The sequence below is a fragment of the Macaca mulatta genome, chromosome 10 (genome assembly GCF_049350105.2).
Source record: "Macaca mulatta isolate MMU2019108-1 chromosome 10, T2T-MMU8v2.0, whole genome shotgun sequence".
NCBI classification, from domain to species: domain Eukaryota; kingdom Metazoa; phylum Chordata; class Mammalia; order Primates; family Cercopithecidae; genus Macaca; species Macaca mulatta.
The window spans coordinates 1,638,747-1,666,467 of NC_133415.1; the positions used below are offsets into that span (position 1 = coordinate 1,638,747).

Below are 27,721 nucleotides of genomic sequence, written 5' to 3' on the forward strand. Positions count from 1 at the left end.
TTAGGTCTTATGTCTAGGTCTTTGATTTTGAGTTAATTTTTATATGTGGAATGAGGCAAGGTCCAACTTCACGTTCTTTTGCATAGCCATATCTACTGGACCCAGTGCCATCTGCTGAAAAGACTGTCTTTTCCCCTCTGAATGGTCTTGGGACCCTTGTCAGTAGTCTATGCTGGATACAGGAGGGTTTGCTTCAGGGTTCTCTGCTATCCCCATGGTCTGTATGTCTGTCCTTTCGTCAGCACCACACTGTTTTGATGACCGTAGCTTTGTGGTAAATTCTGAAGTCAGGAAGCGTGACTTTTCCAGCTTTTTCAAGGTGATTTGGCTGTTGGGGTTTCCTTGAATTTCCATATGAATTTTAGAGTGGATTTTCCTATTTCTGCAAAAGAAATCATTGGTATTTTGATAAGAATTGCATTGGATCCATAGATCACTTTGGGTGGTATTGACATCTTAACAATATCAGTCTTCCAGTCATACATTCCTTAGTGCATTTAGTGGGTCCCATGGTAAAGTGTTTAGATGTCAGCATGTAGACTTGGCTTAACAAAAATCCAAGGAACACTTGATGTTGGAACTCTAGTGACCTCCCCTCGTTTCCAGGGTTCTTTTCCCTATTGTGGGTTCTGACTTGTCTACAATCCTCCCTGAGGTGGGCATCACGGCTGCTGCACCCAGGCCCTCATCTTGCCCGCTCTGCCGGCATCTCAGTCCAGCCAGCCCTCAGGGACTTCTTTCTGTGGTTGTCATATGTATGTCTTTGCTTAGTTTTCTCATCTGAGGTCTGTTTCCCCTTAACTCTTCTGTCTGAGTTGAGGTGGGGGCTCATCATCTCAGCTGGGAAGCTGCTGTTCCATGCTCTTCCTCACTCTAATTTTGGGTTTTTCAGCCTCTTGCTCATATGAGCTCCCTCAGCCTCCCAAGTAGCTGGAGTTACAGACGCACACCCCTGTCTCTGGCTCTGAGTTTTTAAAGCATTTTCATCAAAGCCTTTTTTGCTCACAACTCATGGGCTGTTCACATTTCCAGAAGCCCTGACTCTGGAGAAGATGGTGGCTTGTTTATGAAGTTAGAATCTTTTCTCACATCTTAAGGGTCAGAAGAAATAAAAACAATCTTCCCTCCCTCTCTCCCTCCCTCCCTTCCTTCCTTCCTTCCTTTTCTTTCCTTCCTTCTTTCTTTCCTTCCTTCTTTCTTCTTTCTTTCCTTCTTTATTTCTTTCCTTCTTTCTTCTCTTTCCTTTCTTTTTCTTTCCTTTCTTTCCTTTCATTCCTTTCCTTCCTTCTTCTTTCTCTTCTTTTTCTCTCTCTCTCTCGTTCTTCCCTCATGTCTATAATCCCAGCACTTTGGGAGGCTGAGGTGGGTGGATCACTTGAGGCCAGGAGTTCCAGACCAGCTTGGAAAACATAGCAAAACCCCATCTCTACTAAAAATATAAAAATTAGCAGGGTGTGGGCCAGGCGCGGTGGCTCATGCCTGTAATCCCAGCACTTTGGGAGGCTGAGGTGTGCAGATCACGAAGTCAGGAGATCGAGACCATCCTGGCTAACACAGTGAAACCCCGTCTCTACTAAAAGTACAAAAAATTAGCCGGGCATGGTGGCGGGCACCTATAGTCCCAGCTGTAGGCAGGAGAAGAATGGCATGAACCTGGGAGGCAGAGCTTTCAGTGAGCCGAGATTGCGCCACTGCACTCCAGCCTGGCAACAGAGTGAGACTCTGTCAAAAAAAAAAAATTAGCTGGGGTGTGGTGGCAGTGCTCCCAGCTACTTGGGAGGCCGAGGTAGGAGAATTGCTTAAACCCAGGAGGCAGAGGTTTCAGTGAGCCGAGATCGCCCCACTGCACTCCAGCCTGGGAGATAGAGTGAGACTCCATCTCTAAAACAAACAACAAATAGGGCCTTGTTCTGTTTGCCCAGGCTGGAGTGCAATGGCATGATCTCGGCTCACTGCCACTCTGAATTCCTGGGGACCCAGGAGATCCTCAAGGGATCCTCCCACCTTAGCCTTTTGAGTAGCTGGGACTACAGGTGGCATGCTCCACTGTGCCCGGCTAATTAAAAAAAAATTTGTTTATAGAGATGGGGTCTTGCCATCTTGCCCAGGCTGGCCTTGAACTTGTGGGCTCAAGTGATCCTCCAACCTCGGCCTCTCAGAGTGCTGGGATTTTAGGCGGACCCACTGCGCCTAGCTCAGCCTCTTTTCTTTCTTTTCTTTTCTTTTTTCTTTTCCTTTCTTCTTTCTTTTCCTTCCCTTCCCTTCCCTTCCCTTTTCCTTCCCTTTTCCTTCCCTTTCTTTCTGATGGAGTCTCACTCTGTCGCCCGGGCTGGAGTGCAGTGGCATGATCTTGGCTCACTGCAACCTTTGCCACCCAGGTTCAAGTGATTCTCCTGCCTCAGTCTCCCGAGTAGCTGCGACTACAGGTGCGTTCACCACGCCTGGCTAATTTTTTGTATATTTAGTAGAGACGGGGTTTCACCGTGTTAGCCAGGATGGTCTTGACCACCTGACCTTGTGATCCGCCTGCCTCGGCCTCGCAAGGTGATGGGATTACAGGCGTGAGCTACTGTGCCTGGCCTCTGGATGCTTTCTTTATGAGCATATTGTCAAGTAGCATTTCTTTGGATCTTCAAATTGTTAAAAAATACTTCTATCTATATTGCCTCATTTGGTCATTAAAATACCCTGAGGGTATACATGTGTGGAAACATTTGCATTCCTGTTGAGACTCACTGCGGCCAGTAAGTGGCTCACGCCTGTCACTCCAGCACTTTGGGAGGCCGAGGCAGGCGGATTACCTGAGGTCAGGAGTTTGAGACCAGCCTGGCCAACATGGTGAAACCCTGTCTCTGCTAAAAATACAAAAATTAGCTGGGCCTGGTGGCGGTCACATGTAGTCCCAGCTACTTGGGAGGCTGAGGCAGAAGAATCGCTGGAACCCTGGAGGCGGAGGTACTCCAGCCTGGGCAACAGAGTGAGACTCCGTCTCAAAACAAACAAACAAACAAACAAGACTCACTGAACCGGAAGAGTTAAGGGTCGTGCTATTTCCTGCACATGGTTTGCCTCAGTTCAAAGTGGTAAAAACAAACTGCTCCCAAAACAGCCCATGAGATGACCAGGTCCAGCCCAGCGCAGCCCAGTCTGCAGAGGAGGAGCCACGTGGGGCTGTGATCGGAGCCCAGTGTCCCAGTGCACCTGCCGACCCCCTCCCCCGCCTCTGGCTTCCTTCCGTTGGCTGTCCTTGGAGGGGTGTGCTTTGTGGGCAGGCGTTTGGTGTCCTGAGCATGCAGACTGCCCTTGGAGTGGTGGGCAGGATTGTTTTAGCCTAAAGGGGTTCCACACCTGCACGGGAGCTCTTGGTGATGGGTCACTCTGGCAAAGTTCCCCCGGCAGGTCACCTGTGAGGAGGCACCTCACGGTCAGTTCTGGGTCTGGTGGGTGTTCTCCTGCAGGCTCCACACTTGAGCCAGGTCCTGCTGGAAGAGGCAGTGTTGGGTGTTCCCTTGGTGGATGAGAGGCGCCGAGGGTCTTGGTGGCTCCGTGTGTCCCCAGGGGCAGCACTTTGCATTTCTTGGGAGACTTGAAGATGGCCGAGGTCATTTTAGTGAGCACAGTGAAACAGCACCTGTCAGTGGCTCATACCTGGAGCTCTCTCTCCTCTTGGAGGTGATGTGGGGACCAGCACCCACCTCTCCCATGGTGTCCGAGTGGATGGGGTCTAGGGTTTTGAACCCGCTGACGCAGATGTGGTTGAAGTCAGCTTGTGTGCAGATGGGGTCATACAGGAAGAATGAAAACTGTCGAAGGCTTTGCTCAGCATGTTTTCTTTTGGATGTTCAATCTGATAAATGTTGTGAATGAGAAGTGGATGAAATCTTTTTTTTTTTTTTTTTTGAGTCAGAGTCTCGCTCTGTCGCCCAGGCTGAGAGTGCAGTCATGCGATTTCGGCTCACTGCAACCTCCACCTTCCAGGTTTAACGGATTCTCCTGCCTCAGCCTCCCAAGTAGCTGGGACTACAGGCATGCACCACCACATTCCGCTAATATTTTTGTATTTTTGGTAGAGACAGGGTTTCACCATGTTGGCCAGGCTGGTCTCAAACTCCTGGCCTCAAGTGATCTGCCCGCCTCGGCTTCCCAAAGTGCTGGGATTACAGGTAGGAGCCACTGCACCCAACCTAAAAAGTAGATGAAATCTTCAAGTGGTTGGAGATTGTGAATTTTAGCAGCACTAGGGATAGTAGAAATTACACGTGTCATGGTTTAGGGAGAAAAAGCATGAACACATGGTTTTATTAGCAGTAACACTGTCATTTCTAGTTTATGTGACGAAACATCTTAATGTACTGCTTCAAAGATAAACTGAGTGTTTATGTTTTAGGTTAAATAGGATTGCGAATCAGGTGGCCATTCAGCGGAAGAAGCAGTTTGTGGAGCGAGCCCACAGCTACTGGCTGCTCAAGCGGCTGTCCAGGAATGGTGCCCCCCTGCTGCGGCGGCTCCAGTCCAGCCTGCAGTCTCAGCGAAGCTCACAGCAGGTATGTGGCTCACGGCCCCCACCCTCCAGGGAGAGGGCAGTTGGTTCAGGCTGGACGTGGTGCTGCCCCCTGGGTCCAGGCTCCCCATTGGGAAGCCTCGGTCTTGTCCAGCCCCGGACCTGTAGGAGGAGTTAGGTGTGCCCTGGGCCCTGGATCTGTGACTTTGGGGGTGATTCTCATCCATGCCTGTCACTGGGGGATGTTTCTTCGGTTGTGAGTTGTGCTCCCCTGCCCCGCCCTGCCCTACCTGCACACATGCTGATGGGCAGTGACCAGTTCTGGGGGCTGGGGATGCTCAGGGATGTGTTACGCTGTGGCTGCATGAGTGTCCAGGCTGAGGACAGCAGGAGTGGGACCCAGTGAGCACCCGGGCCAGTGGGTGGGGGTCTGTGTGCTGGGCCTGGAGTGTGGGTTTTAGAAATGTGTGAGGAGTGGTTTATTTCGAGGGCCTTGCTCTGAAGGCTGGTTTAGCATGGACTGTGATAGGGTGGGGAGGGCTTGAGAGAGCTGAGAGAGTGGAAGGGAAGGAGCAGTACTTTTCCTTTTTAAAAGAACCAACTCAAACTCTTACATTTTGGTAGTAGGTTTGAGTTTATAGACTCATCTGATATTGTGAAACAGTTCTGAAAAAATGGGTTTACAGAGTGAAGTAGCTTTTGTGAGATGCACAAAAGTAAATTGAAAACACAAATGGCTCTGCACATGGCCCAGAACCTGCGGCCAGCACCCTCTGCCCACGCTGCCTAGTGAGGAGCCGCTGATTTTTTGGAAGAGCTATCTGCGGCCAGTGTTGCGTGGCCTGAGCACCTCTTGGAATTTCCTCATGGTGCTTTTCACTGCCATCCTGGGCACGAAGCAGAACCATCCTGCTCTGCTGTGAGGTGGCGACTTGCTCAGGGGAAGCTTGAGTCTGCAGGGTTCACAGTTGGGTTCCTGTGCGGTGGCCGGTGCTGTCTCTGCCTTGCAGACTCTGCCCCCGCAGCGTGAGCCCTGTTCAGTCACCTGCTGTGGCTGCCTCGTGCTCCAGGGAATTCAGAGTCTGGCGCTCTGGTCTGGCAGCTGGTGATTTGTGGGTCTGATTTGGTGGTGGGGTCCAGGGTCTTTTGATGGCCTTGGTGTGTCCTGGTTGTGGAGTGTTCTGGGCCTCCTGTGCCGTCTACCTGGGTTGCCCCACTGTGTGTCTGTCCAGGGAACTTGGGGCTCCCCGGACAGTCTGTGAGCCAGTCCCTCTCCAAGTGGGATCCTCACATGGCCACAGAGTTGAGGCTTCAGTGAATGTTTTTTGGCTGTTGAATGAGTTAACTGCATCTTCCGTTCCGTGATGTGACTTTGCTTTCCATCTCTCCTCGTCCTCACCCCGTAGCCTCCAGGGCTCCCAGAAGGAGAGCGCAGTTGGGGGGGTGCTCTAAAGAGGCAGAGTCAGGAAGTGGCTGAGTGGCGGGAAGCTCTGGGGCCTGGAGGCATTGGTCTTGGCCCCGCAATGTTGGGGGATGGAAGAGAGGCTTGGCTGGGAGGAAGCTGAGGATTCAGATCTTGGGTCTCATCTTGGGGCTGGACAGGACTCCAGATAAGTCTCAGAGGAGCTGTGAAGGGCGGATTCCATGGGAAGTGGGTGTGGATGTGGCCAGACAGGGGACGTGCCGCGGTGGGACTCTTCATTTCTACTCTCAGGACCTGGGACACGAGGGCCAGGATCCCTGCTGTAGCAGGACATGTGGGCCAGTGGGCAGGGGCCACGGGGACCCAGGCGGCTGGGGGTGGCCTGGGGTGTGGTAGAGCCAGGCAAGGGCAGGGGGAGGGTTGCAAAGAAGAGGTGACCAGCTGGAACCTGCCAGCTGGGCCCCCTCTGCTTCACCACTGCCTGTTAGGCCTCACGTCCTGTTGTGTGCAGAATACGTTTGTAAGGAGGGAGCATCCCCACGGCGCGGCCGGAGCAGCTCTTCCGGCAGAGGGGCGGCTTTGTGAAGACACCTGGGGCAGAAGGAGCTGCCCAGACTTGAGCCACAGCACAGCAGTTGGCGTGGAGAGCCTGGAAGCCTGCCTCTGTGTGGATGGGCTGTTGGGAGAGACTGTGCTTCTTTCTACCTTCTGGCCAGGGACGGCCACGGTGTGGTGCGGTTTCATGGTTTCGAAGCTTTGGAAGTACCTGATGCGTTTGATTCTTTTGTGTCTCTGTGTTCCTGCCCCAGCCTGCGTCCGGGAGAGGACCCTGGGGTGGGGGCAGGTGGACGAGCTGGATGGGGTCTCTGAGAGGCCCGCAGGTGCCGAGGATGCTGCGGCAATGGCGGGTCTGTGCTGGCTGCGCGTGCAGGGCCCTGGTGTTTGTTCTGGCGTGTGCGGCTGTTGAAGGCCGCAGGGAGAACGAGGGCGGTGGCTTAGTTTTAGGGTGAGCAGCAATTTGTGCGTATGCTGGTGGCGTCGCACTGTGTCTCCTGCTCCCGTGGCCCATCCTTCCTGTCCTGGGAGCACATCCTCCAGCTTTCCCAGTGTCTGTTCTGGGGCATGCTGGGCGCTGCTGCCCACCTTGTCCTTGCTGTGCTGCGGGTGTGGCCTCTGCCTGTCCCAGTGGCAGGAGCGGGTGGCGGCATTGGGCCCAGTGGCAGGAGCCGGGTGCTGTTGCCAGGAGGCCTGGGGCCGGTGAGGCTGAGACCGGCCACTCTGTGACACTGGGCCTCACTCCAGGAGCTGGTTTGTGCCTTCCAGCAGAGGGGATTTTAACCTGATCATTCCCCAGCCCTGCGTCTTCCCCCGTGTGTCTGGAATGGACGCGGAGGCGCTCAGTGCTGCTTCCCGGCAGTGGGGACACCTGAGTGCTTCTCCTTCACTTCTGTCCTTTCTTGTGGAGCCTCCTAGTGTTGATTTTTACATGGGAAATATCAAGCACTTCAGAGCTGAGTAAGGAACCTTGGTCCTTCTGAGTGGATGAGGCTGTGTGTGTCATGGGACCTTGCATGGCGAAGCCGGGAGGCCGGTCGGCCTCAGGGCCCAGGTGCCGTTGATGGGGCCCTTGCCGCTGCCAGTGGCGTTTCTTTGTTAAGCCAGGTTGGGGAGCAGACTAGTCAGTTTGTTCAGCAGCCAGTGTGTGATAAAGGACTTTCAGGTGATGAGATTTCTTCCGCTTCGTAACAGATTCCCATGCCACACGTCCTTTTGGCCACGGTTTTCAGAAGTGTCGATTGCAAGCTGGGGGACAGGCAGTATTCAGATGCTCTGGGGAGCTTGGTGTTTGGAGCCCATGTTTTCCTGTCTTTGCTTGAGTTGATGTGGACCTTGTTACTGTTAGCCCCGATTTCCTGCCTGAGGGTGTTCAGCAGCATTGAGGAAAACCCAGAGATCCTCACTGCAGGGGACACTGGCACCTCAGTGCCCCGCCTCGCCCTGGAGAGGCCTGGCCTCGGGATTTGGGGGTGCGGGACTCGGTCTCCCTCCTTGAGCCTCCTTTTCTGAGCAGTTTGGAGTCCGGGGTCCTTGCATCTTGTAGTCCAGCAGTCTTTGCCTTCACACCGTCAGTCCTTCAGAAAGCTGTGACGGCACCCTGAGGTGGGCGGGTGGGAATCTGGGGACAGAGGCACTGGGGGAGAGGAGGGTCTCAGAGCTGTGGAGCATGTGCCAGAAACCGATGGCCACAGCTGGCCTGAGGCTGGCAGGGCGTGCGTGTCCTGCAGCTGTGGAGGACGACAGGCATCGGGGGCCCGCTCAGGCCCACTCACTCGGTGACTTCTCCCCTTTGAGGTAGGGTCAGGGTGCCCCTGGCACTGTGATGAGCAGGCCTCATATGGCCAGGCCTGGGGGACATGGTGAGGACGGGGCTGAGGGCAGACCCAGGTGGCCTCCTCTCCTGCGACCGTCTGTGTCATGGCCTTTGCAGGGCTCTGATTTTCTTCTGATCATCCTGGCGTGGATGTGGGCTGGGGTGAGGCTGGCGGCCTGTGCTGTCTGGCATACCCTTCTGCCCACTGAGAAGGGAGCAGGTGCTGTCGATGGAGATGACACCATGGCTGCAGGGAAATGTGCGTCGGGATGGAGGCGCTGTGCAGGGCAGGGCGGCAGGTCGGCAGGTCGGCTGTGTGCCAGGCCCCCATCACGCTCTGTCCAAGCTAGGATGGGCCCAGCATGTTGTTTTCTGTGCACCTGGTTTCTTTTCAAAGCTGCTCCCTCCATTCCCAGCTGTCCTTGAGGTGGGTCCTCGTGGGCCCCCCATTCTGTCCTGGTCCCACCTCTGTGGGCCTTTCTGGTTCTGTGAAGGCCCCTCCCCGCCAGCTTGTGGAGACCTCTGCTCTCTCTGGAGGGTGGAATCTGTGCCCCGGAGCCACCTCCCTGCTCACCTTGGCCTGGTGGTCCCCTCTATCTCCTCTGTCCCCTCTGTCCCTGTGCTGTCCGGGGCTCTCTAGTGAGGGTGGGTCTGTTGTCCTCCCCAGGATGGGCCTGCAGGGCCCCTGCCGTGGACACCTCCTGGGGTCTTACCTGCGCAGTATCTGAGGCCTTTTGCAGGAGGAGCCTCTGGGTTTGACTGATGGAAGTGTTCGCTGTTCTCAGAGAGAAAACGATGAGGAGATGAAGGCTGCCAAAGAGAAGCTGAAGTACTGGCAGCGGCTGCGGCACGACCTGGAGCGCGCCCGCCTGCTGATCGAGCTGCTGCGCAAGCGGGAGAAGCTCAAGCGTGAGCAGGTGGGGCTGGGCCCATCCCGCATGGAGTGCACCACTGGCCATGGGGTGTGGGTGGGACCGTCCCGCATGGAGTGCACCACTGGCCATGGGGTGTGGGTGGGACCGTCCCGCATGGAGTGCACCACTGGCCATGGGGTGTGGGTGGGACCGTCCCGCATGGAGTGAACCACTGGCCATGGGGTGTGGGTGGGACCGTCCCGCATGGAGTGCACCACTGGCCATGGGGTGTGGGTGGGACCGTCCCGCATGGAGTGTACCACTGGCCATGGGGTGTGGGTGGGACCGTCCCGCATGGAGTGCACCACTGGCCATGGGGTGTGGGTGGGTCTGTCCCGCATGGAGTGCACCTCTGGCCATGGGGTGTGGGTGGGATGCTGGCAGCTCTTGCAGAGGGTGGGCTGCACCCTGTGGGTCCTGGCCCACGGCAGTGCCTTGCTCAGCCCAGGCCGGGTGCCTGGCTGCCATGGGTCGCAGGGCCCTAAGTGGAGGCTGCACTGACCCCTGCCTTGACAGAAGCCCAGGAGCCTGTGGGGGTGCGTATGGGGTGCGTGTGGCTGTGGGGTGCGTGTGGGGCTCCCTAAAGCTGAGGCTCTGCTGGGCCCCCCCAGGTGAAGGTGGAGCAGGTTGCCATGGAGCTGCGGCTGACCCCGCTGACGGTGCTGCTGCGTTCAGTGCTGGACCAGCTGCAGGACAAGGACCCCGCCAGGATATTTGCGCAGCCCGTGAGTCTGAAGGAGGTGGGTGTTTGCGGCGCTCGTCTGTCCTGCCGCACGTGTGACTGTGGATTTGTGCTGCCGTTTGACTGGGAAATGTGTGACTGGCTAGAGTACGTCCCTTGTGTTCTTAATTCTCGTTTTTGGCCGGGCACGGTGGCTCAAGCCTGTAATCCCAGCACTTTGGGAGGCCGAGACGGGCGGATCACAAGGTCAGGAGATCGAGACCATCCTGGCTAACACGGCGAAACCCCGTCTCTACTAAAAACACAAAAAATTAGCTGGGCGAGGTGGCGGCGCCTGTGGTCCCAGCTACTCGGGAGGCTGAGGCAGGAGAATGGCGGGAACCCGGGAGGCGGAGCTTGCAGTGAGCTGAGATCTGGCCACTGCACTCCAGCCTGGGCGACAGAGCGAGACTCCGTCTCAAAAAAAAAAAAAATTCTCGTTTTTATTTAACATATTTGTTTTTAAATGATAAAAGTGATGCATTTCACTATAAAATACTGAAAGTGCAGTGGGTGAGAGGCCCTGTGCAGACAGTACCCTGAGCTGTGGCGGCATGCACCCGGCACCCTCCAGTGCGCTTTAGCTGAAGGAGCTGGGGTCGGGAAGGTCCCTGCAGTACTTGGGTCTTGTGTCTGTACCGTGTGTGTGTGTGTGTGGCTCTCAGATATGATGGGCTTGTGGGTTCTATGGAATAATAAATACAGAGTAAACTAATATCCTGTTTTAGTTTGTAAATGATTCTTTTTCCTTCCTAAAATTAGGTACCAGATTATTTGGATCACATTAAACAGCCCATGGACTTTGCCACGATGAGGAAACGGTTAGAAGCTCAAGGGTATAAAAACCTCCATGAGTTTGAGGAGGATTTTGATCTCATTATAGATAACTGCATGAAGTACAATGCCAGGGACACCGTGTTCTATAGAGCCGCGGTGAGGCTGCGTGATCAGGGAGGTGTTGTTCTGAGGCAGGCCCGGCGCGAGGTGGACAGCATCGGCTTGGAGGAGGCCTCGGGGATGCACCTGGCTGAGCGGCCTGCTGTGGCGCCGCGGCGGCCTTTCTCCTGGGAAGACGGTAAGAACTGGCGCTGTGTCCGGAGGAGCTGGAAGACGCTCTTTCTAGCAGACTCTGTCCTGCTCTGTGTTGCCAGCTCCATATCAGCACGGTCCGGGAGGACTTGCACGCAACCGCATACATCATTTACATTTTCTAGTAGCCTCACTGGAAAATGGAAAAAAAGCAGGTGGAATTTATTTTAATAATGTATCTTATTTTACTCAGTATATGGAAGAGTTGATTTCAACATGGGATCAGTGTAAACGTTACTGAGGATATATAAGCTTTCTTTGCCATCTGATGTGTATTTTACACTCAGCACCTGTCACTTCAGACTGGCTGTGTTTTGGGTGCCCGCCAGGAGGACCCATGTGGCTGTGGCTCCCTACGGGGTGGCCGGTCTCGATGATGCAGACCCAGAAAGCAGCTTAGTTGGGGGTTTGCATCCAGAGTGGGCCTCTAGGAGTGGATAACTTCCGAGGGTGGCGTGAAGCCGGAGGAACTCTGGCTTTGCCTCTGGCCCTTTAACTTCGTGATTTGCACATGTTGTAGAAAGGGCTCTAGGAGCATGTTCACGGCCCACCTGGACTCCAGCCAGGGCCTGTGCTTCTCGGTTGCCCAGGCACGTGCTGCAGCCGTGTGCAGTCACCTGCACCCTTCTCTAGACCGGTCCTCGGAAACCAGGGGTGTCCCCTGCACCCTGCTTGTTGATTGCACCTCCGGGATTGTCTGCCGAAGGGTGTGTCCTGCCCACATGGGTTGTCAGAGCACCTAGAGCTCCTGCACCTCAGCTCCAGCTCTGAGCCACAAACTGAGCAGAAATCATGGTGTGTTTGGCTCATTTATCAAAAGGTCCCATATCCCTGATTTCTTGGCCTACCCTTTCTCCTGATGAATCACTGACCCGTGCCAGGTTGCTTCTTCTGGGATGAGGCCTGGCCCTCTTTCTCTCCTCCATGTTCCTGCCATCGTGGGGTTCAGCTAAGCTGGGCCATTGTTGCTTCACCGTCCGTTCCCCTCATGGCAACAGTGCTGGCTCCCTGCTTCCCGTGGGGTCCCGCAGCACTTGACACCTGTGAGCGTTGGAGGATGGGCTGTACTCTTTTAAACCATGGGAATAGGGCCAGGCTCTGTGGCTCATGCCTGTAATCCCAGCACTTTGGGAGGCCGACAGGTGGATTCACTTGAGGTTGGGAGATCGAGACCAGCCTGGCCAACATGGAGAAACCCCATTTCCACTACCAATACAAAAAATTAGCCGGGCGTGGTGGCGCGTGCCTGTAATCCCAGCTACTTCGGAGGCTGAGGCAGGAGAATCACTTGAACGTGGAAGGCGGAGGCTGCAGTGAGCGGAGATTGTGCCATTGCACTCCAGCCTGGGTGATGGAGTGAGACCCTGTCTCCAAAAAAAAGAAAAGGAGGCTGAGGTGGGTGGATCACGAAGTCAGGAGATTGAGACCATCCTGGCTAACACGGCGAAACCCCGTCTCTACTAAAAATACAAAAACAAAATTAGCCAGGCGGCGTGGCAGGCGCCTATAGTCCCAGCCACTCGGGAGGCTGAGGCGGGAGAATGGTGTGAACCTAGGAGGTGGAGCTTTCAGTGAGCCTAGATTGTGCCGTTGCACTCCAGCCTGGGTGACAGAGCGAGACTCCGTCTCGAAGAAAAAACAGAATGGGATTATATTTTTATGCTTTGTCTCTGATTTTAAGAGTAACACGTTTTTCTTGGAGAAATTTAGAAAATAAACACAAGCTCCAAACAGTGCTGCTGACTCTTGGTGAACCCTGGTGGAGCTTTAACCCCTCCCTGAAGCTGCACTCTCCAGGCTGATCAGACCAGCTATCGTTTTCCGAAACGTTCCCTTGAGGATCTGAGAGGAGCTGGGGCTGAGCCGCCTCAGAGTGAGCCCAGGGCTCATGCTTGTCCTGGAAGGCCCTTCTCTAGCCTCTGGTGACCATGGGAAAGCTTCCCCTGCCCCCTACAGCCTTCACGCTCTAGCTTGGATGCCTTGCCTGCCATCAGCTGTCAGACGCCCACCTGGTGCCCGGTGCCGGCCATTCAGGATGCATGCTGGTTGCCTGCCCTTTTTTAAAAGCAGGAAGACGCATCACTCTTGGACTCCCTGTCTTCTGAGCAGCCTGGAGCGTCCTTTGCCCCTAGGGCCCTGCTCCTGTGCTCCCCCACATCGTGCTCCCAGCACCACGCCACCTCCCTCGAATGGAGCGGTGTGGAGGTCTCTGAGTGTCAGCGTCTTTCAGATCATGGTCATGCAAGTTGTTAAGTGAATTTCTACACTCGGGTTTTTTTTGCTAAGGAGAAAATGAAGGATGAGAAGTCCTAGTTTCCTTCTTTCTCAGTATTTCAGAGTGCACAGGTGAGCCAGTGGCCACGGTGTGCCTTGAGGGCGCACCTGCTGCCCTTCTCAGCACAGCCGACACCTCCCACTGCCTGGAGCCCGAGCCACAGACCTGGAGGCCATGGGTCTCTTGTTTTAAAAGAAACGGAGGTTTCGAGGCTTTCTTCTTGGGGTTTCAAAGGATGTGTTTTTTTGTATGAACATTTTTGAGTATTATCTATGACATTTGTTCAAAGTGATGTTATGGATACAAGTCTTGAAGGAGTAATGATTTAAGCATTTTGTTTCTGCTACTGCTTTACTTATTCAGTCAAAAAGACAGATGCTTTCAGTAAAACACCTGTGTTTAGATGAAGAGAATCCACGTGTTTTGGGCAGTCTTACTTTGTTTTTTGTCCTCTCTCCTCGCTCTGGTTTTATCTTCAGACAGCTCTGAGGAGCAGTTTCTTTTCTTGGCCACCTCTTATTTAAGGTAATTTGTGCTTTATACATTTTGGTGTTTTTGAAAGTGAAGTTTTTAGGGACTTTGTAGTAAATACGCCTGAAATTCAGAATGATCTGTGAATTTTACAGCCCGTTTAATAAAGCCACATAGTGATCAGCGTCTGAATCCTTCAGCTGAGACACTGCTCAGGACGTGCCGTGGCCCTAACTTATTATTTGCCAGTCGTCACCTCTGTTTGCAGAGCCAGTGCAGGTCCATCTGAGTTGTGCTGGGTTGGTGGAGCGTGCGCCTCTCTCTGGGGTCTTATGTGCTGTGCCCTCACCCAGCCAGCCGGGCTCTCTCTGGGGTCTGTGTGTTGTGCCCTCACCCAGCCAGCCGGGCTCTCTGCACAGGGAGCCTCAGAGGGTCCTGGTCCAGGAGAGGTTGCGATGTTACCTGAACGCTGCCCCTTCTGCGGTGACTGTCATGGGAGTAGAAATTCTCCATCAGGAGCATCCCAGGGTGTTCCTGTAGCAGCAGCCCCATGGTGGGTTCAGAGCGCAGGGGAGGGGCCGCTTGGGGCCTCTGGTGAGCAGGGCCTGGGCCTCGTTGCTAACAGCCATTCTCAGGGCCTTGGCCGAAGGTGATTTGAAAGATGGGACCGGTGATGTGTTCCCAGAAGGTGCGTGGGACCTGATGACTGACAGCGTGTGTCCTTTGGTTCAGTGGACAGGTTGCTGGACCCCGCCAACAGAGCCCACCTGGGCCTGGAGGAGCAGCTGAGAGAGTTGCTGGACATGCTCGACCTCACCTGCGCTATGAAGTCCAGTGGCTCCCGGAGCAAGCGGGCAAAGCTGCTCAAAAAGGAAATTGCCCTTCTCCGAAACAAGCTGAGCCAGCAGCACAGCCAGCCCCCGCCCGTGGGGCCAGGCTCGGAAGGCTGTGACGAGGACGGAGCTTCACTGGGGCTGGAGGCGGGCGAGGAAGGTAAGCCATGGTGAGGGCTGCCCCTCTTTCTTGCCGTCAGGGCTCAGGCACAGGCACAGACCCAGACACGGGCAGCAGCGTTGGTGTGCATGGAGGCTCGGGTTAGCGCCAGTTCCATAAAATTCACAAAGCCCAGAACACTTGATTTTCCCACTGGGTGGCGGTTTCCTTCGAAAGAGACTTTATAATTTGTGCTGTCTGTGTTTTTTCACGTAATTAGTTGATAAAATTTAAGGCACAGAATAAAATTTTTCTCTTAACTTGGGCCTGAAAAACTATTTGAAAAGAATGGTTTAGATCTATGTTGAAGAGTAAAGGTAGCTTGAACGATAAGAGTGAGAAATGTTTTTGTTGTGTTTTGTAAATTGACGGGAAGCCATTTAATGATAGACTAGGCCATCAAATGTGGCATTTTCAAAGGGCCGTTTTAGATTATTATCACTTAAAGGCTCCTCCCTGATGCTGTGAAGGGAGGGACGGCACCGCAGAGGCCTCGTCTGCCCGGAGGGTCCCTGACCAGCTCCTCTGCAGTGGTCGGTAGGTAGCAGCCTGCCGTGATCATTGTCAAAGAATGTCTGGGGAAAGGTCCGGGCAGCAAAGATGCTTTAATGACTAAAAAATGAATGTAGGGGAAGAAATCCATCTATCCAGAAGGAGAACTAGCAAAACCCAAGGCAGATGTAGGCTTGGGATGGTGAGGAGGGAGTTGACGAGTGATGGTTTGTGTCCATCTAGGTTGGCAGGGTGAGGAGGTAGAGCTGGTGTGTCCCATACTTGGTGAAAGGGGAATTTTAAAACTAAATTGGATTTGGAGACACTGGTGGAAAGTCATTGCCGCTGTGTTTTGCGCGGTGTCTCTGGAGTTGACCTTGACCTTGACACGCTCCGGTTACACGAAGCAGACAGTAGGGTCAGACCCTCTCGCCACAGCATTAGCAGCTGGTTCGTGGCCTTCTTGCCCTTCCCCTGCACATCAAAGTCAGAACAGCAAACAATTGAAATAAGACAGAATTGTTGTACAATTTTCTTTTGAAACAAAGACGTTCATCTCTTATGGACGTCTGTGCTCTGAGTGACGCTGTGTCTTCATGACGCCACACAGGTCAGCGGGTCTTCACGGTCTCAGGGCCCTTTTCATCCCCCGAACTTCGTGTGGCTCCTGTCTGCAGAGCTTCGCCCCTTTTATCCTGTTTGCATTGGGCAACTTGAATGAGAGCCATTAAGCTTTTCTTTCTCTTAGAAACTTACTCCTGTGCATGCAGCTGAGAATTTCTTACGCATTCTTTTCCTCATTCTGTGCCTGTTTTTCTGTTTTGGGATTCTTCTGATTAGTTCACCATAGTATAGCACCGAGACTCTAGAATGTCTCTTTTGGGGCTGGTGTCAATTACGTTAGGTCCATAGAATAAAGACTTTTCTGTTTCAAGGTGAGCGCTTGCTTTTCTGTTCTCTCAAAGGCTGTTACTGTTAGCACCTGATCCCTCGTCTGCTTTGGGGGCCTCGTGGTTTTTCTGGGGAACGTTTGCCTAGAGGACCCTCTGGCGGCCACAGCTGTCTGGGCCCTGGGCTGCCCCGTTGTGCCCAGGAGTCCAGGTTGGTGCCTGGTCCCGCAGCCTTTGCTTTCATGCAGCTCACTGAGGCTGTGCGGGCCTCCCGCGAGGCGGACTGCCCTTCCGTCCTTGTCTCCTGTGTCCTGAGGACTGAGTTGTGAGGAGGTTGCCAGCAGGTCCACTCACCAGTCTCAAAATAGCTTCCAGCGCTTCTCTTCCCACACAGTTGTAGCATTTTCACTGTAGAGCAGTAAGTTACCTTTTTAGTTTTTTTTTAATCAGTGGCTTCCTCCATCGCCATTGGGTCGCAGGGCCGAGGACCCCGCACGGTTATTGGGTTGCAGGGCTGAGGACCCCGCACGGTTATTGGGTCGCAGGGCTGAGGACCCCGCACGGTTATTGGGTCGCAGGGCTGAGGACCTTGCACGGTTGGAGCCGCTTGGCCCTCCCCTGTGGTGAGCGTGGCTCCTCATACCCCCCAACGCTTAGCAGGAGCCCTTGGAGACCGTTTTTGTTGCTTTGTAGCTCTGGAGTCATTTTATTTTTATGTAGTTTTTTTCTGGGGTCATTCTAAAGAAAACACATACAGTGTGACTGAGACACAGGTGGCCTTGAATCACCTGTTACACCCGATGTTCACGGTGACTCCATGAATGAAAAGGGCATTTCCTGTGAGCCGACAGGAAAGTGGGTGGAGAAGCAAGCGGCCTGAAGGTCCACTCCAAGGTGAGGTGGGCGGGGTCCTGCCCCTCAGAGAAGATGGGGGTCTCTGGAGAGGCGGGGCGGGCAGAGTCCTGCCTCTTAGAGAAGACGGGGTCTCTGGAGAGGTGGGGCGGGCAGAGTCCTGCCTCTTAGAGAAGACGGGGGTCTCTGGAGAGGCGAGCGCCAGACTGGAATGGGGACGTCACACAGTGTTAGGGAAGACAGCCACAAGCAAGCTTGTTAGTTGGTATAGAAATGTGAACTTATGATACTTATAATAGGACGAAAACCAAGAATCAGATGTTTAAAAATCCAGCAGGAACGTTCTCATCAGTAAAGCCTCTCCATCATTTTTCTTAAATATAACCACAATATTTTCACACCTGAAAAGATAGTAATTCCTCAATGGCAAATATACAGTCTCACTTAAATTGTAATTTAACAGTACCTATGTCATACTTATATTGCTTCCATTTGAAGTAGCTTGAACAAGCTGTAGCCGTTGGGTGCCAGACCCCTGAGACTCTAGTATCTGAAGGAAGGAGACACCTCCTGGGCTGCGCCATTGGTCCCGGTCAGTTCCCTTGCACCTGCCCTCCCGCAGGCTCTGCTGTAGCCATGACTCAGTCTGCCAAGTGCAGAGGTTCGGGCTGTTGCTGTGAGCTGGCCCTGCCAGGTCTGACTTCCCCGGGGCTGCGTGTCAGCTGGGTGGGGGCCATGCCACAGTTGGGATTCCATCCTGTCTGATGAGCCTGTGGGACAGATGTGCATCTCGCAGAAGGCTCATCTCCACCGTGTGCTCAGGTTGGTGTCTGCTGACACGGTGAGGCAGGACAGTGCAGGCAGGAGGAGCAGGGTCTGCACTGTGAACTGGTGAAAGGGGCTTGCATGTCGAGTCGTTGGGATTTCCGGTCACAGTGATGCCTTTGCCAGAGGCTCTGGGGCGTCCCCTTTAGTCCAGGGCAGCTGTGGGCCCTTCATGTGCACGGGCACTGAGCCTATGGAGCACTGTGGCCCTCAAGAAAGGATGCGTGTTCCTCAGGGTAGAAGGTGCAGAGTATGCAGCTTTATCCCTTCAGAATTGCAGAGGATGGAGGCTCGAGGCAGGGTTGTTGGAGGGACAGTGTGGTTGCCGCTCGTGAGCTAAAATGTCTGCCTGTGTTATGCTGTGATTTTCCAAAGCATCTGTGGCTTCGATACAGAAGCCTTTGATTGACATCGTGGGTGGCCAGGTGGGCAAAATATTGCAGAATTGTTCTTGCAGACTTAACTAGGTCTTTTAGTTTCTTAGAGTAGCTGGTTTAGATTAGATAACCATTTTGCCATTTGGAATATGTGACAAGTTCCAGGGACTGGAATTCTAGGATCCTGACTCATACATGGACGGGGTCTGAGAGGCTTATGCCCGAGTTGTATCGAGTGTGTTCTGAGCTTTTCTCATGTGCAGTTAAGTGACGGCCTGAGGTGGCCGCAGTCAGCGAGGTTTGAGAGGAGTTTTCCTTCTTGTATGTTAACTTCCAGTCAGATTTCCACTCGAGGGATGGGTTGGGCTTGCCTGTTGTGTCGTGGAGCCTGGAGGCTCAGGTCCTGTTTTTTCTGATTTTATGGATGAGGAACTGAGGCACTGAACGGTCTGGGGGCCTTTTTGGTCCTGGCTGGGGGAGGGGCCTGTGTGGTCCCGGCTGGGCAGGTGGCTGTGCACCCAGGTGCCAGCAACCTCTGTTCCTGACCACAGCCTCCTTCATGCCTCTGGTCAGTGTTGCAGGAGCACGTCCTCAGCCTGTGTGCTGGTGGCTGGAGCCCGACCTGCATGTGGAGCTGCCGCAGAGGTCGGGGGCGTGTGGGGTGCATGTGGGGGGCGTGCATGGCTGAGGCAGGGCCACGGGGGCCCACTTTGGGATAGACCAGGGGTTGGGGAAGTCCCTGCAGCGTGGAGATGGTTATGAGTCCCACATGGGGCGTCCTTGCTGGGCGGAGAGCTGGAGGTGTGGAGGAGGGGGTGTGGCCCATGGTGGGGGAGGGCCCTCTGCAAGGCAGGGACGTCTGCACGTCTTGGGGCTGCTGCCAGACAGGAGTGGTGGTTCTGAGGGTTGCGCCAGAAGCAGGAGATGGGGGTTTACGGTGCCTGTTAGATAGCTGTGGAAAAGTGGGGGGAAGGGGATCTCTTGGAGGTGCTGGGAGGAGGCTCCTTCAGGCTCCATCTCTGCTGGCCTGGTGCTCTTGTGCTCACAGAGGCCAAGACTGGGGTTGACCACTGGCTTTGGCCCTGCAGAGGCCGTTGGGATTGCAGTGAGCAGTTGAATGTCATGATCAGGACGAGAGCTCGAAGGGGGGCCAGGAGGTGGAAGAGGAGGCAGGAAGTGAAGTGAGGCCCCAGGCCTTGTGCCCCAGACACTGGCTGCATCAGGACGCTGCAGACTCAGTGCTTGAGCCCCTCCGGCTGCTGCACAGGCCCAGGGACGCTGGAGCCGTAGATGCTCATGAGCAGCCTTGTTTCTCCGCATTGCCCAGTTCCCTCCGGCCAGCGTTCCCAGGTGTCTCACAAACACCTTTTCCTTAAGCCTGTTGGCGACGTTGAACAGGAGGGGAAGGAGTTTTGTCACCTCGCGTGTGCCCCTGCCTTGGGATACAGCGTTCCCACGTGACAGCTGTGCTCCCAGCGGCTGGCATGGGTGACTTTTTGTTGAGGTGAGGCTTTCCCCCTTGTATTTGAATCGGCTGTGAGGCGCTCTAAGGCGCTCAGTGTCATTTGAAATCAGAGGCACCTTGCAGCCAAAAGCACTGCTGCCCGGCATCATGGGGCCCAGCCTTGGGGAGAACTTTTTCTGTCAGTCTCAAAACATTGCTCTGAGCCTTGTTGTGTAGTTTTGGATTTTCAAAACGACTTTTTGAATTACAGTAGTAACCATACATACTTCAGACGGTTTTAGAAAAGTTTGCAGGTTTAATGAAATGAAAGCTGTACCCGGTGACAATATATACTAAGGATTAAAGTGGTCACACTTCCTGTTGCCAGCACCGGTCCTGCTTGGGAAGAAGCCTCAGTGGTCGGCCTGGTGTGGCATCGCCTCGCCCCGTCAGCCTTGTGCCAGAGCCCGTCCAGCCTCCTGGACTCAGGGCTGCGCACAGAGCCCGTCCCCCTGACCGCGGGCTCTGTACCATTTCACACTTCTGGTTTTTATAATGTCAAAAAGGCTTTACAAAGAGGTTAGTCTTTTTCCAAAGACTTTTTATTTAAAAACATTTTTTTTTTTTTTTCCTGAAAGGGCCCATCACAGTATTTGGGAACGTGGCACAGACTTCTGCGCTGGGGTGAGCGGGGCTTTTTTTCCTGCCTTTCTTGAGAGTCATCCACAGCCAGTCACCACTCCGCTTTTTTCTTTTTTTGTTTGTTTGCTTATTTTGCATTTTTGACTTGGAAGACCTTGAGCAGAGATCAGATTTTTTTTTTTTTTTGAGACGGAGTCTTGCTCTGTCGCCCAGGCTGGAGTGCAGTGTCCGGATCTCAGCTCACTGCAAGCTCCGCCTCCCGGGTTCACGCCATTCTCCTGCCTCAGCCTCCCGAGTAGCTGGGACTACAGGCGCCCGCCACCGCGCCCGGCTAGTTTTTTGTATTTTTAGTAGAGACGGGGTTTCACCGTGTTAGCCAGGATGGTCTCGATCTCCTGACCTCGTGATCTGCCCGCCTCGGCCTCCCAAAGTGCTGGGATTACAGGCTTGAGCCACCGCGCCCGGCCCAGAGATCAGATTTAATGTTTCTTTCCTTTTATTTGCGAACCTCGTGGCCCAGTAGAGCTCTGTGGGAATGCCCACTTAAGGCTCCTTTAGTTATGTGAGATACCTTTTCCTCCTCAAGGTAAGTGAATTGTTGATTGCAGAAATTGTTATGAACTTGAGTGATGTGTTTAATATTGGCGCGTGTGAAATAATCTTTCACAGTTTTTTTCAGAGAGTAACTGTGCGCCCGGGCATGCACCCAGGGCCACAGCCTTTGGCGTTAGGGAAGCCCACACAGTGTGGCCCGAGCCCACGGGGCCGCACTGCCGAGCAGACAGTACGTGCGATGCATTGTTTCCTTAACTGAATTAGTATTTTGGTGGGCTTCACATTTATAGTAAGTTTTATAATAGATTTTATAATCTTCAGTTTTCAAAAATCACTTTATTTATAATTTTTTCAGGAGATAACTCTCCCCCTAAACTTGAACCATCAGATGCATTACCTCTTCCTTCAAACTCGGAGACTAATTCAGAACCACCAACCCTCAAACCAGTAGAACTCAACCCAGAGCAGAGTAAACTTTTCAAAAGAGTCACATTTGATAATGAATCACATAGCGCTTGCACTCAGAGCGCACTGGTAAGCGGACGCCCTCCAGAGCCCACCCGCGCCAGTAGTGGCGATGTGCCGGCGGCGGCGGCCTCCGCGGTGGCGGAGCCAGCAAGCGATGTAAACAGACGCACTTCTGTTCTCTTCTGCAAATCGAAAAGTGTAAGCCCCCCAAAGTCTGCCAAGAACACTGAAACCCAGCCAACTTCTCCTCAGCTAGGGACCAAAACCTTTTTGTCTGTAGTCCTTCCGAGGTTGGAGACTCTTCTGCAGCCAAGGAAAAGGTCGCGGAGCACATGCGGAGACTCCGAGGTGGAGGAGGAGTCCCCAGGAAAGCGCCTGGATGCAGGTAAATGCCGCGGGCGGCCCTGAGAGGCGCCCTTGCCTACCGGTGCCGGGAGCGTCCTTCAGGATCCTTGGTGTGATGGGGGGGTGCCGAGCTTGTTTTTGCAGCATTCTCTGAATTTCCAGGGAAGACAGCAGTGCAGTTTTTTCTTTCAAAAGCCTTGAATTGTGGTTCTGAGGTCGGCGCCCTCATGGGGGGGTCTGTTTGCCACGAGAGATTGTGCAGCCTTGCCGGGCTGCCCTGGGCCAGGGGTCAGTGGTCCTTGGTCCTGTCTTCTGCGCATACTTCCTCTCTGATTTTTTTTTCTTTTTAAGAGAGACAGAGTCTTGCCCTGTCACCCAGGCTAGAGTGAGTGGCTCACTGCAGCCTCCAACTCCTGGGCTCGAGTGATTCTCCTGCCTCAGCCTCCTGTGTAGTTGGGACTACAGGTGCACACCACCACTCCCAGCTAATTTGAAAATTTTTGGTAGAGATGGGGTCTCACTGTGTTCTCCTGGCTGGTCTTGAACTCCTGGCCTCTGACTCCCAAAGTGTTGGGATTAGATGTCTGAGCCACTGCACCTGGCCCCTTCTGATCTTTAAAAAAGTACTGAGAATGAATTCAAGTGTAGTTTTAATTGGTCATCTTGACTTTGCTGTGCACATCTGGGTAAACTGGTGACTGGCCGCTCCCAGCACTTGTGGGAGCTCCACTCTGCACCCCTCAGTCAGGTCTCCTGCAGCCCCACAGACCTAGGACACCGGGGTTGAGCCTGGCCCTTCCTGGGCCTCTGAGAGGACCTGCCCTCATGGTAAATGCGGTACTTTGCAGTTGATTTCAGCAACGTTTCCTCACTGTTTTATGTGGCCCTGTTAGCCACATATGTGATGAGGTATTAGGACCTGCCGAAATAGCACCGGAAAGTGCTTCTCATCTCTTCCTGCGCTTTCGTAACTGAACTCTGTTGAATTACTCGGCGGGGGTGTTCCCGTGTGTGTGCCGAGAGCATTTGAGGAGGGCAGCTGTGTTCCTGCAGCCTCTGCTCCCCGCCCCTCAGAGGAAGTCGAGGAGTTTGTGTCCTTTTAAGAGGAGCCCCTGTCTTCAGTTTGCTTGTTCAGTCCCGGCTGCGCTTCTGGAGGTGCCAGGTCAGGCTGCCAGTGTCTCCTTTCTGGAAGCGTGTTTGGAGCATGTTTGTCATTCTGGTTTTTGTCCCAAGTCAAGGCTTGGTTCCCGGCTGTCCTGTCTGCCTGTTATACCTAGATAAGGGGAAGCGCGTTTTCTTCTGGCTGTGCTGGTGTGCGGTGGTTCCTCGTGCACTTCGGCAGCGAGAGAGAGTGGGGCTGGGTGGTGTTGCTTATTTCCCAGAGGGGCGGCGAGTGAGCCCTGTGTCGTGGAGCCTCGCCGGGCCGGTCGCAGACGGAAGGCTGTGGTGGGCGAGACCCGCCCAGGCCACTCTTCACATCTTGACCCTGCTCCTTCTGCTGGTCTCTGGCCTGAAGCGTCGGGGAGGGGAGCGAGAGCAGGTGCTGTCTTTAGGTCTTTGTGCGGAAGGAAGGGCACCTCCCACCCTTGCCAGCGATCAGGTCATGCCTCTTGTTGCCAAAGTAATTTCCGGTAAATGTCATTTTGATTTGTATGAAAATTTTGCACATAAATGAATTGTGTAGAAATTTTCTGCCCATGTGCTTTTACTTTGATGGATTGATACTAAATTGGCATTTTAAAATAATTTGAAAAAGCTTTTTTGATTTCTAAGTAATAGGCTATTGAAATCCTTCACAAGATACCAATAAGGATAGGTGGCCCTTGACTCAGGACTTGGGGATGTCTCTTAACCACGCTGGCCTTTCTCAGCCCCCTTTGGCGAAAGACTCTTTGACCTGGTTTTCCAAGCGCCCTGGAAGTCCTGCGATGCATCGGGTCAGGGTGCTGTGCGCTGGGTACTAGGGGTTGGTTCGGTGCAGGTGTGGGCGTCCCCTCCGCACGCAGAACTTGGAGTTCGGCTGGCGCTCCGCTTCCTGGGGGTTTCACGTCTGTCGGTGGCGGAGGTGTGGGGCTCTGTGCGTGGAGGCCCTGCTGGCCGCGGGGCGGGGTTTGGGGCGGCCTCCCCTCCGCACTCGGCAGGATGCTCATGTGGTGGCTTCCACCAGGGGGCGCCAGCGACCGGGCCCTGCCCCGGCTGTGGCTCCCCCCGTGGACAGGGTTTTGCCGGCTGGCGGCCACGTCCTCAGCAACCGCTCAGGCTCGCGCATCAGATGTCCATTGTAGAAGCGCACGTGTCCCCTGCAGGCCACTGTCCTGCACCGGAGTGGAGTGTTGTGTTGTGCGGGATTCCCGTGGTGACAGTGGTGTAGAGCAGTCTCACTGCAGACCTTCAGTGAGCGTGGCCCATGGTGGCTTTTGAGAATTGTGGTGCCCTTTGGTCCTGACTGAAGTGGAGATTTCTGCTCTCTCATTCCCGAGTGACAGTGGATTTCCGTGGAGGCGCGGCGAGTTCCTGAGCTCTCTCCTGAGCAGCGGGGAGCCTCAGCAGCATTAAGACCAGGCCCTCGGGAGCAGGAGCATTCCACTGCTGCGGCCCAGGTGCCCGGGGGAGGGCTGGGCGTGCTCTGAATGGTGCCAGTCCCACCATCCGCCCTCGCTTTGGGTTCACCGGAACCTTCTGGTGCTCTGCACATGGGGGATTTCTTGCTCCGAGCTGCAGTTCTTCTCAGTCTTAGGACAGGAATTATTCGGAACCTTCTGATGTTTTCCAAACATTCTTCTGTGTGCTCTGAACTTTAAGGAGTGCTCTGGCATTTACCAGCATGCGCACGATTCTGAGTCAGGCTGAACAGGGTTGCTGGTCCGGAGGCGAAGCACTCACTGTGGGCCTCCCGCCTGAGTGTGGTGCAGCGGCCTTCTGCTTCCGCGATGGCCCAGCCCCAGAGGCTGGCCCTGGCTCGTGGCTTCCTTCCCCCGCGGCTGCGCGCTCGCCAGCAGTGAACCGTCACCGGAAGCGGTGTTCCACTCGCCGCCCTTGCGGAGACCCCTGCCGCGAGTCTCCGTGTGCACGTGGTGGGGCGTGAGACCGCGGGGGGTGTCTTTGTCCACTCGCCGCCCTTCGGAGACCCCTGCCGCGAGTCTCCGTGTGCACGTGGTGGGGCGTGAGAGCGCGGAGGTGTCTTCGGTGTCTCCGGCGGTTCAGGGAGGAGGCTGAGCTGTCCTGCCCTTTCATTCAGACTAAATGGCTTTTTCACTGTTTTCCAGGTTCTCACTTTAACCACTAATGTGCTGGGTAGTTCACTCTTTGGACCCTAATCATTTTCTCTTACCTCAACTTGGACTGGAGTTCTGCTAAGCGGCCGTTTTGGAACACACAAAGATCACTGCATCTTGCCTTTCACTTAATTCTTGCGGATCCCATTGGAATCATCAGCTCAAACATCCTCTAAACACAAACACAAACAGCAGCCCTGGAGGAGCTCTCCCCCACCCCAGCCCGCCCCCTCTGTAAGTCAGCCCGGCAGTGGGAATGGTGCTGGCGCCCGGTGCACGCTTGGAGCTGGTGGGATGTCGCGGCGCCTCAGCCTTCCCTCTGGATAGTCACAAAAGGACGCAGAGGAGAGCCCGGCACCGGCTGGGAGCCTGCTGCAGCCGACGACACAGTGGACAGCATTCTGAGGCTGTCCTGAGCGTGTGGAGCCATCCCGTAGTGACCTTTGGTTCGCGTGCCGCGGCCATGCCCAGGCGCGTTGTGCTGTGTTGGTGCCGTGGGGTATGGAGGAACTTGGCTCGGCGCCATCTGAGGATGTGGCATGGACAGTGCGTGCTCACTCACTTGCTAGCATCTTCTCTATTTCTGGGTTTTCTACCTGATTTTCTTCTCCCCTTACTTCCCCTTCCTCTGTTTTCTCCCCATAATCCCCAGTGGATTCTTGAGCAGTGCTGCTGTTTATCTCTTGCTGGCTGCCACGCTGAGTGTCCCTGCGGCCAACTGAGAAGTCCTGCTCGTTGGATGGGGCATTCCTGGACGCCTGGGATCTTGTGCAGGCGTCTGGCCTGGGCCTCGGGTCTATCTCTGACCATCCTGGCTGCATCATCACGGAGCGGGTCCCGGCGAGATGGGCCTTGGGTCTGTCTCTGACTGTCCCCAGCTGCACTGTCATGGAGCAGGTCCCAGCAAGTCTTGTGCAGGCGTCTGGCCTGGGCTTTGGGTCTGTCTCTGACCGTCCCGGCTGTGTTATCACGAGCGGGTCCCAGCGAGAGCAGAGTGCTGTTGGACTCTTCTTCTGTGTGTGTTTTTATTGAGAGGTTGAAAAATGCACCAAAAATGCTCTCCTTTTAACGACGGTAAAAGTGAAACTGAAAACAGAAGATAATGGGCTCTCCCACCTCTGGGGCAGCGTGGATGCTGGAGCCTTTGCCACTGCGTGGGGCCCTCAGGGCTCAGGTCTTCGGGGTGCAGGCTCAGCCCACCTGCTTCATACAGCCAAGCTTCCTATGAGCCAGAGAAGCCGAGGCGGCAGCTTGGGTGCTGGTGGCAGGGGTGGGCAGGGGCGGGCTTGTATCCTGGGCTGTGGGGATGTGTTCCCATGGCTCCCTGCCCTCAGGCGTCTCGGCAGCCACTGATCAGGGCCTGGTGTTCTTGTACCTGTGGCCTGGAGGATTTGTGGTGTCCATATGGGTTAGGGGCTGGGAACCTGAGGCTAGAGGAGACTATGGCCCATCAGTCAGACCTGCAGGCCTCCGCCTCCCCAGGTGGGCCCTGGGGCTTCTCTTGCCTGTGGGGAGGGGCGGTGTCCCAGCTGCCGTGGCCTGCAGTCTCTCAGAAGACCCTTTGGGGACCTCCCAGGGCAGTTACAGGTGTGCTGTGGATATACCTGGTGACAGGCAGGCTTCCAGGGACCACGCTTGACTGGGCTGTGGGACACCTTTGCGTCATCTCCTTTGTGCCATCTCCTTTGGGAGCAGAGAGGGACGTTTCTGTGTTCAGTCTTTGGCCTCCTAGGAAGTCACTGGGAAGGCCCCTTGAGGGTGGGCAGACCCTGGCCACTGTGGGAATTTGTGCAGCTCCTGTGTTGACGGGACAGTGGCCCTTCCCTGGCAGCCGCCGCCTCTTTTAATGTATTTTGCACGATCACTAGCTTTACTTTCAGCATTAAAAAAACACCTCGTGCTGAAAAAGTTGCTGAAAGTTGCCCCCTGCCGTATACACAATTTAGAGACTTGGGCCCGATGTCAGTGCTTGCAGTTTGCAAATGCCTCATGGACCAGGCACCCCTCTCTGCAGACCTCAGGCCCTGGGTTCCCCACGTTGGCTCCCACCTCAAGGCTGGCCTGGGCTTCAGAATGTTCTGGGCTGAGGTCCTTGCAGGGGTGCCGAGGGTGCGCGTCATGATGGACATTTCCCAGCTGGCCGGAAGAGCCTCACAGGGCGGGAGTTGGCAGGGCTGAGATGGAGAGATCTCAGAACCATAGCTGTCTTAGATTATTTTCTGGTGGCCCAGGTGGAGGCTGGGAGGGTCTGGGCAGCACAGGCCACCTCGAAGCTCCCCGGAGGTTCTGGGGACTCCAGGCAGTGGCCGCAGAGCCTCCCGGGCCATGTCTGTGGCCTGGTCTGGCCTCTGGGGTGACCCTGCACTGCTGTAGCTCCCGAACTGCCTTTCAGGCCCTGCGGCCATCGCGCCCCCACCAGGCCTCTCGCTGGGTGGCGTCTTGGTTGGTCTGGGTTTGTCCGTGCTGCCCACGTCTTCCTGGGGGCTGTCACATTTTCACGGGTGACACGCGGAACCTCTGTGTGTACTTGCGTCATATGTGCACTCACTGAATGCTTAGGAAAATTAAGAGGGGCATTTTATCATTCTTCTCTTCCTGAGAATTAAGGACTTGCCTTGTGTTTTAATCCCCTGCCTGGCCCCACTCCATGCAGTGGTGCTCATGGAGCTGGGGCTGTCATGGCTAGTGAGTGGCCTGTGCATGGCCTGGCTGTGTTGGGGCTGCAGGTGCCGGCACAGCTGCGGGTGCTCTGGTGCTGGGGCCCTCAGGCTGGCGTCACTGGGCAGTCTTGTGAAGGC

The 27,721-nt window shown here is 54.7% G+C and overlaps 1 protein-coding gene and 1 long non-coding RNA gene across 12 annotated transcripts in view; both read left to right on the top strand.

Moving 5' to 3' along the window:
• The window catches only part of BRD1 (bromodomain containing 1), a 52,466-nt gene that overhangs the window by 18,110 nt on the left and 6,635 nt on the right, over positions 1 to 27,721 (top strand). For 3 of the 11 annotated variants that reach the window (XM_028827574.2, XM_077949285.1, XM_077949286.1), the window contains 6 exons: positions 4,388 to 4,544; positions 9,081 to 9,212; positions 9,821 to 9,949; positions 10,693 to 11,005; positions 14,498 to 14,758; positions 21,584 to 21,688. In XM_028827574.2, the coding sequence (XP_028683407.2) occupies positions 4,388 to 4,544; positions 9,081 to 9,212; positions 9,821 to 9,949; positions 10,693 to 11,005; positions 14,498 to 14,758; positions 21,584 to 21,688 (1,097 nt within the window). Of the gene's footprint in view, positions 1 to 4,387; positions 4,545 to 9,080; positions 9,213 to 9,820; positions 9,950 to 10,692; positions 11,006 to 14,497; positions 14,759 to 21,190; positions 21,689 to 24,914; positions 25,470 to 27,721 lie in introns of those variants that run through there. The other 8 variants (XM_028827572.2, XM_077949284.1, XM_028827575.2 and 5 more) reach the window with 6 other exon arrangements.
• Positions 15,794 to 20,203, top strand: LOC144331599 (uncharacterized). Its single transcript, XR_013398878.1, has 2 exons — positions 15,794 to 17,135; positions 17,187 to 20,203. It is a non-coding gene; the product is annotated as an uncharacterized LOC144331599 (long non-coding RNA).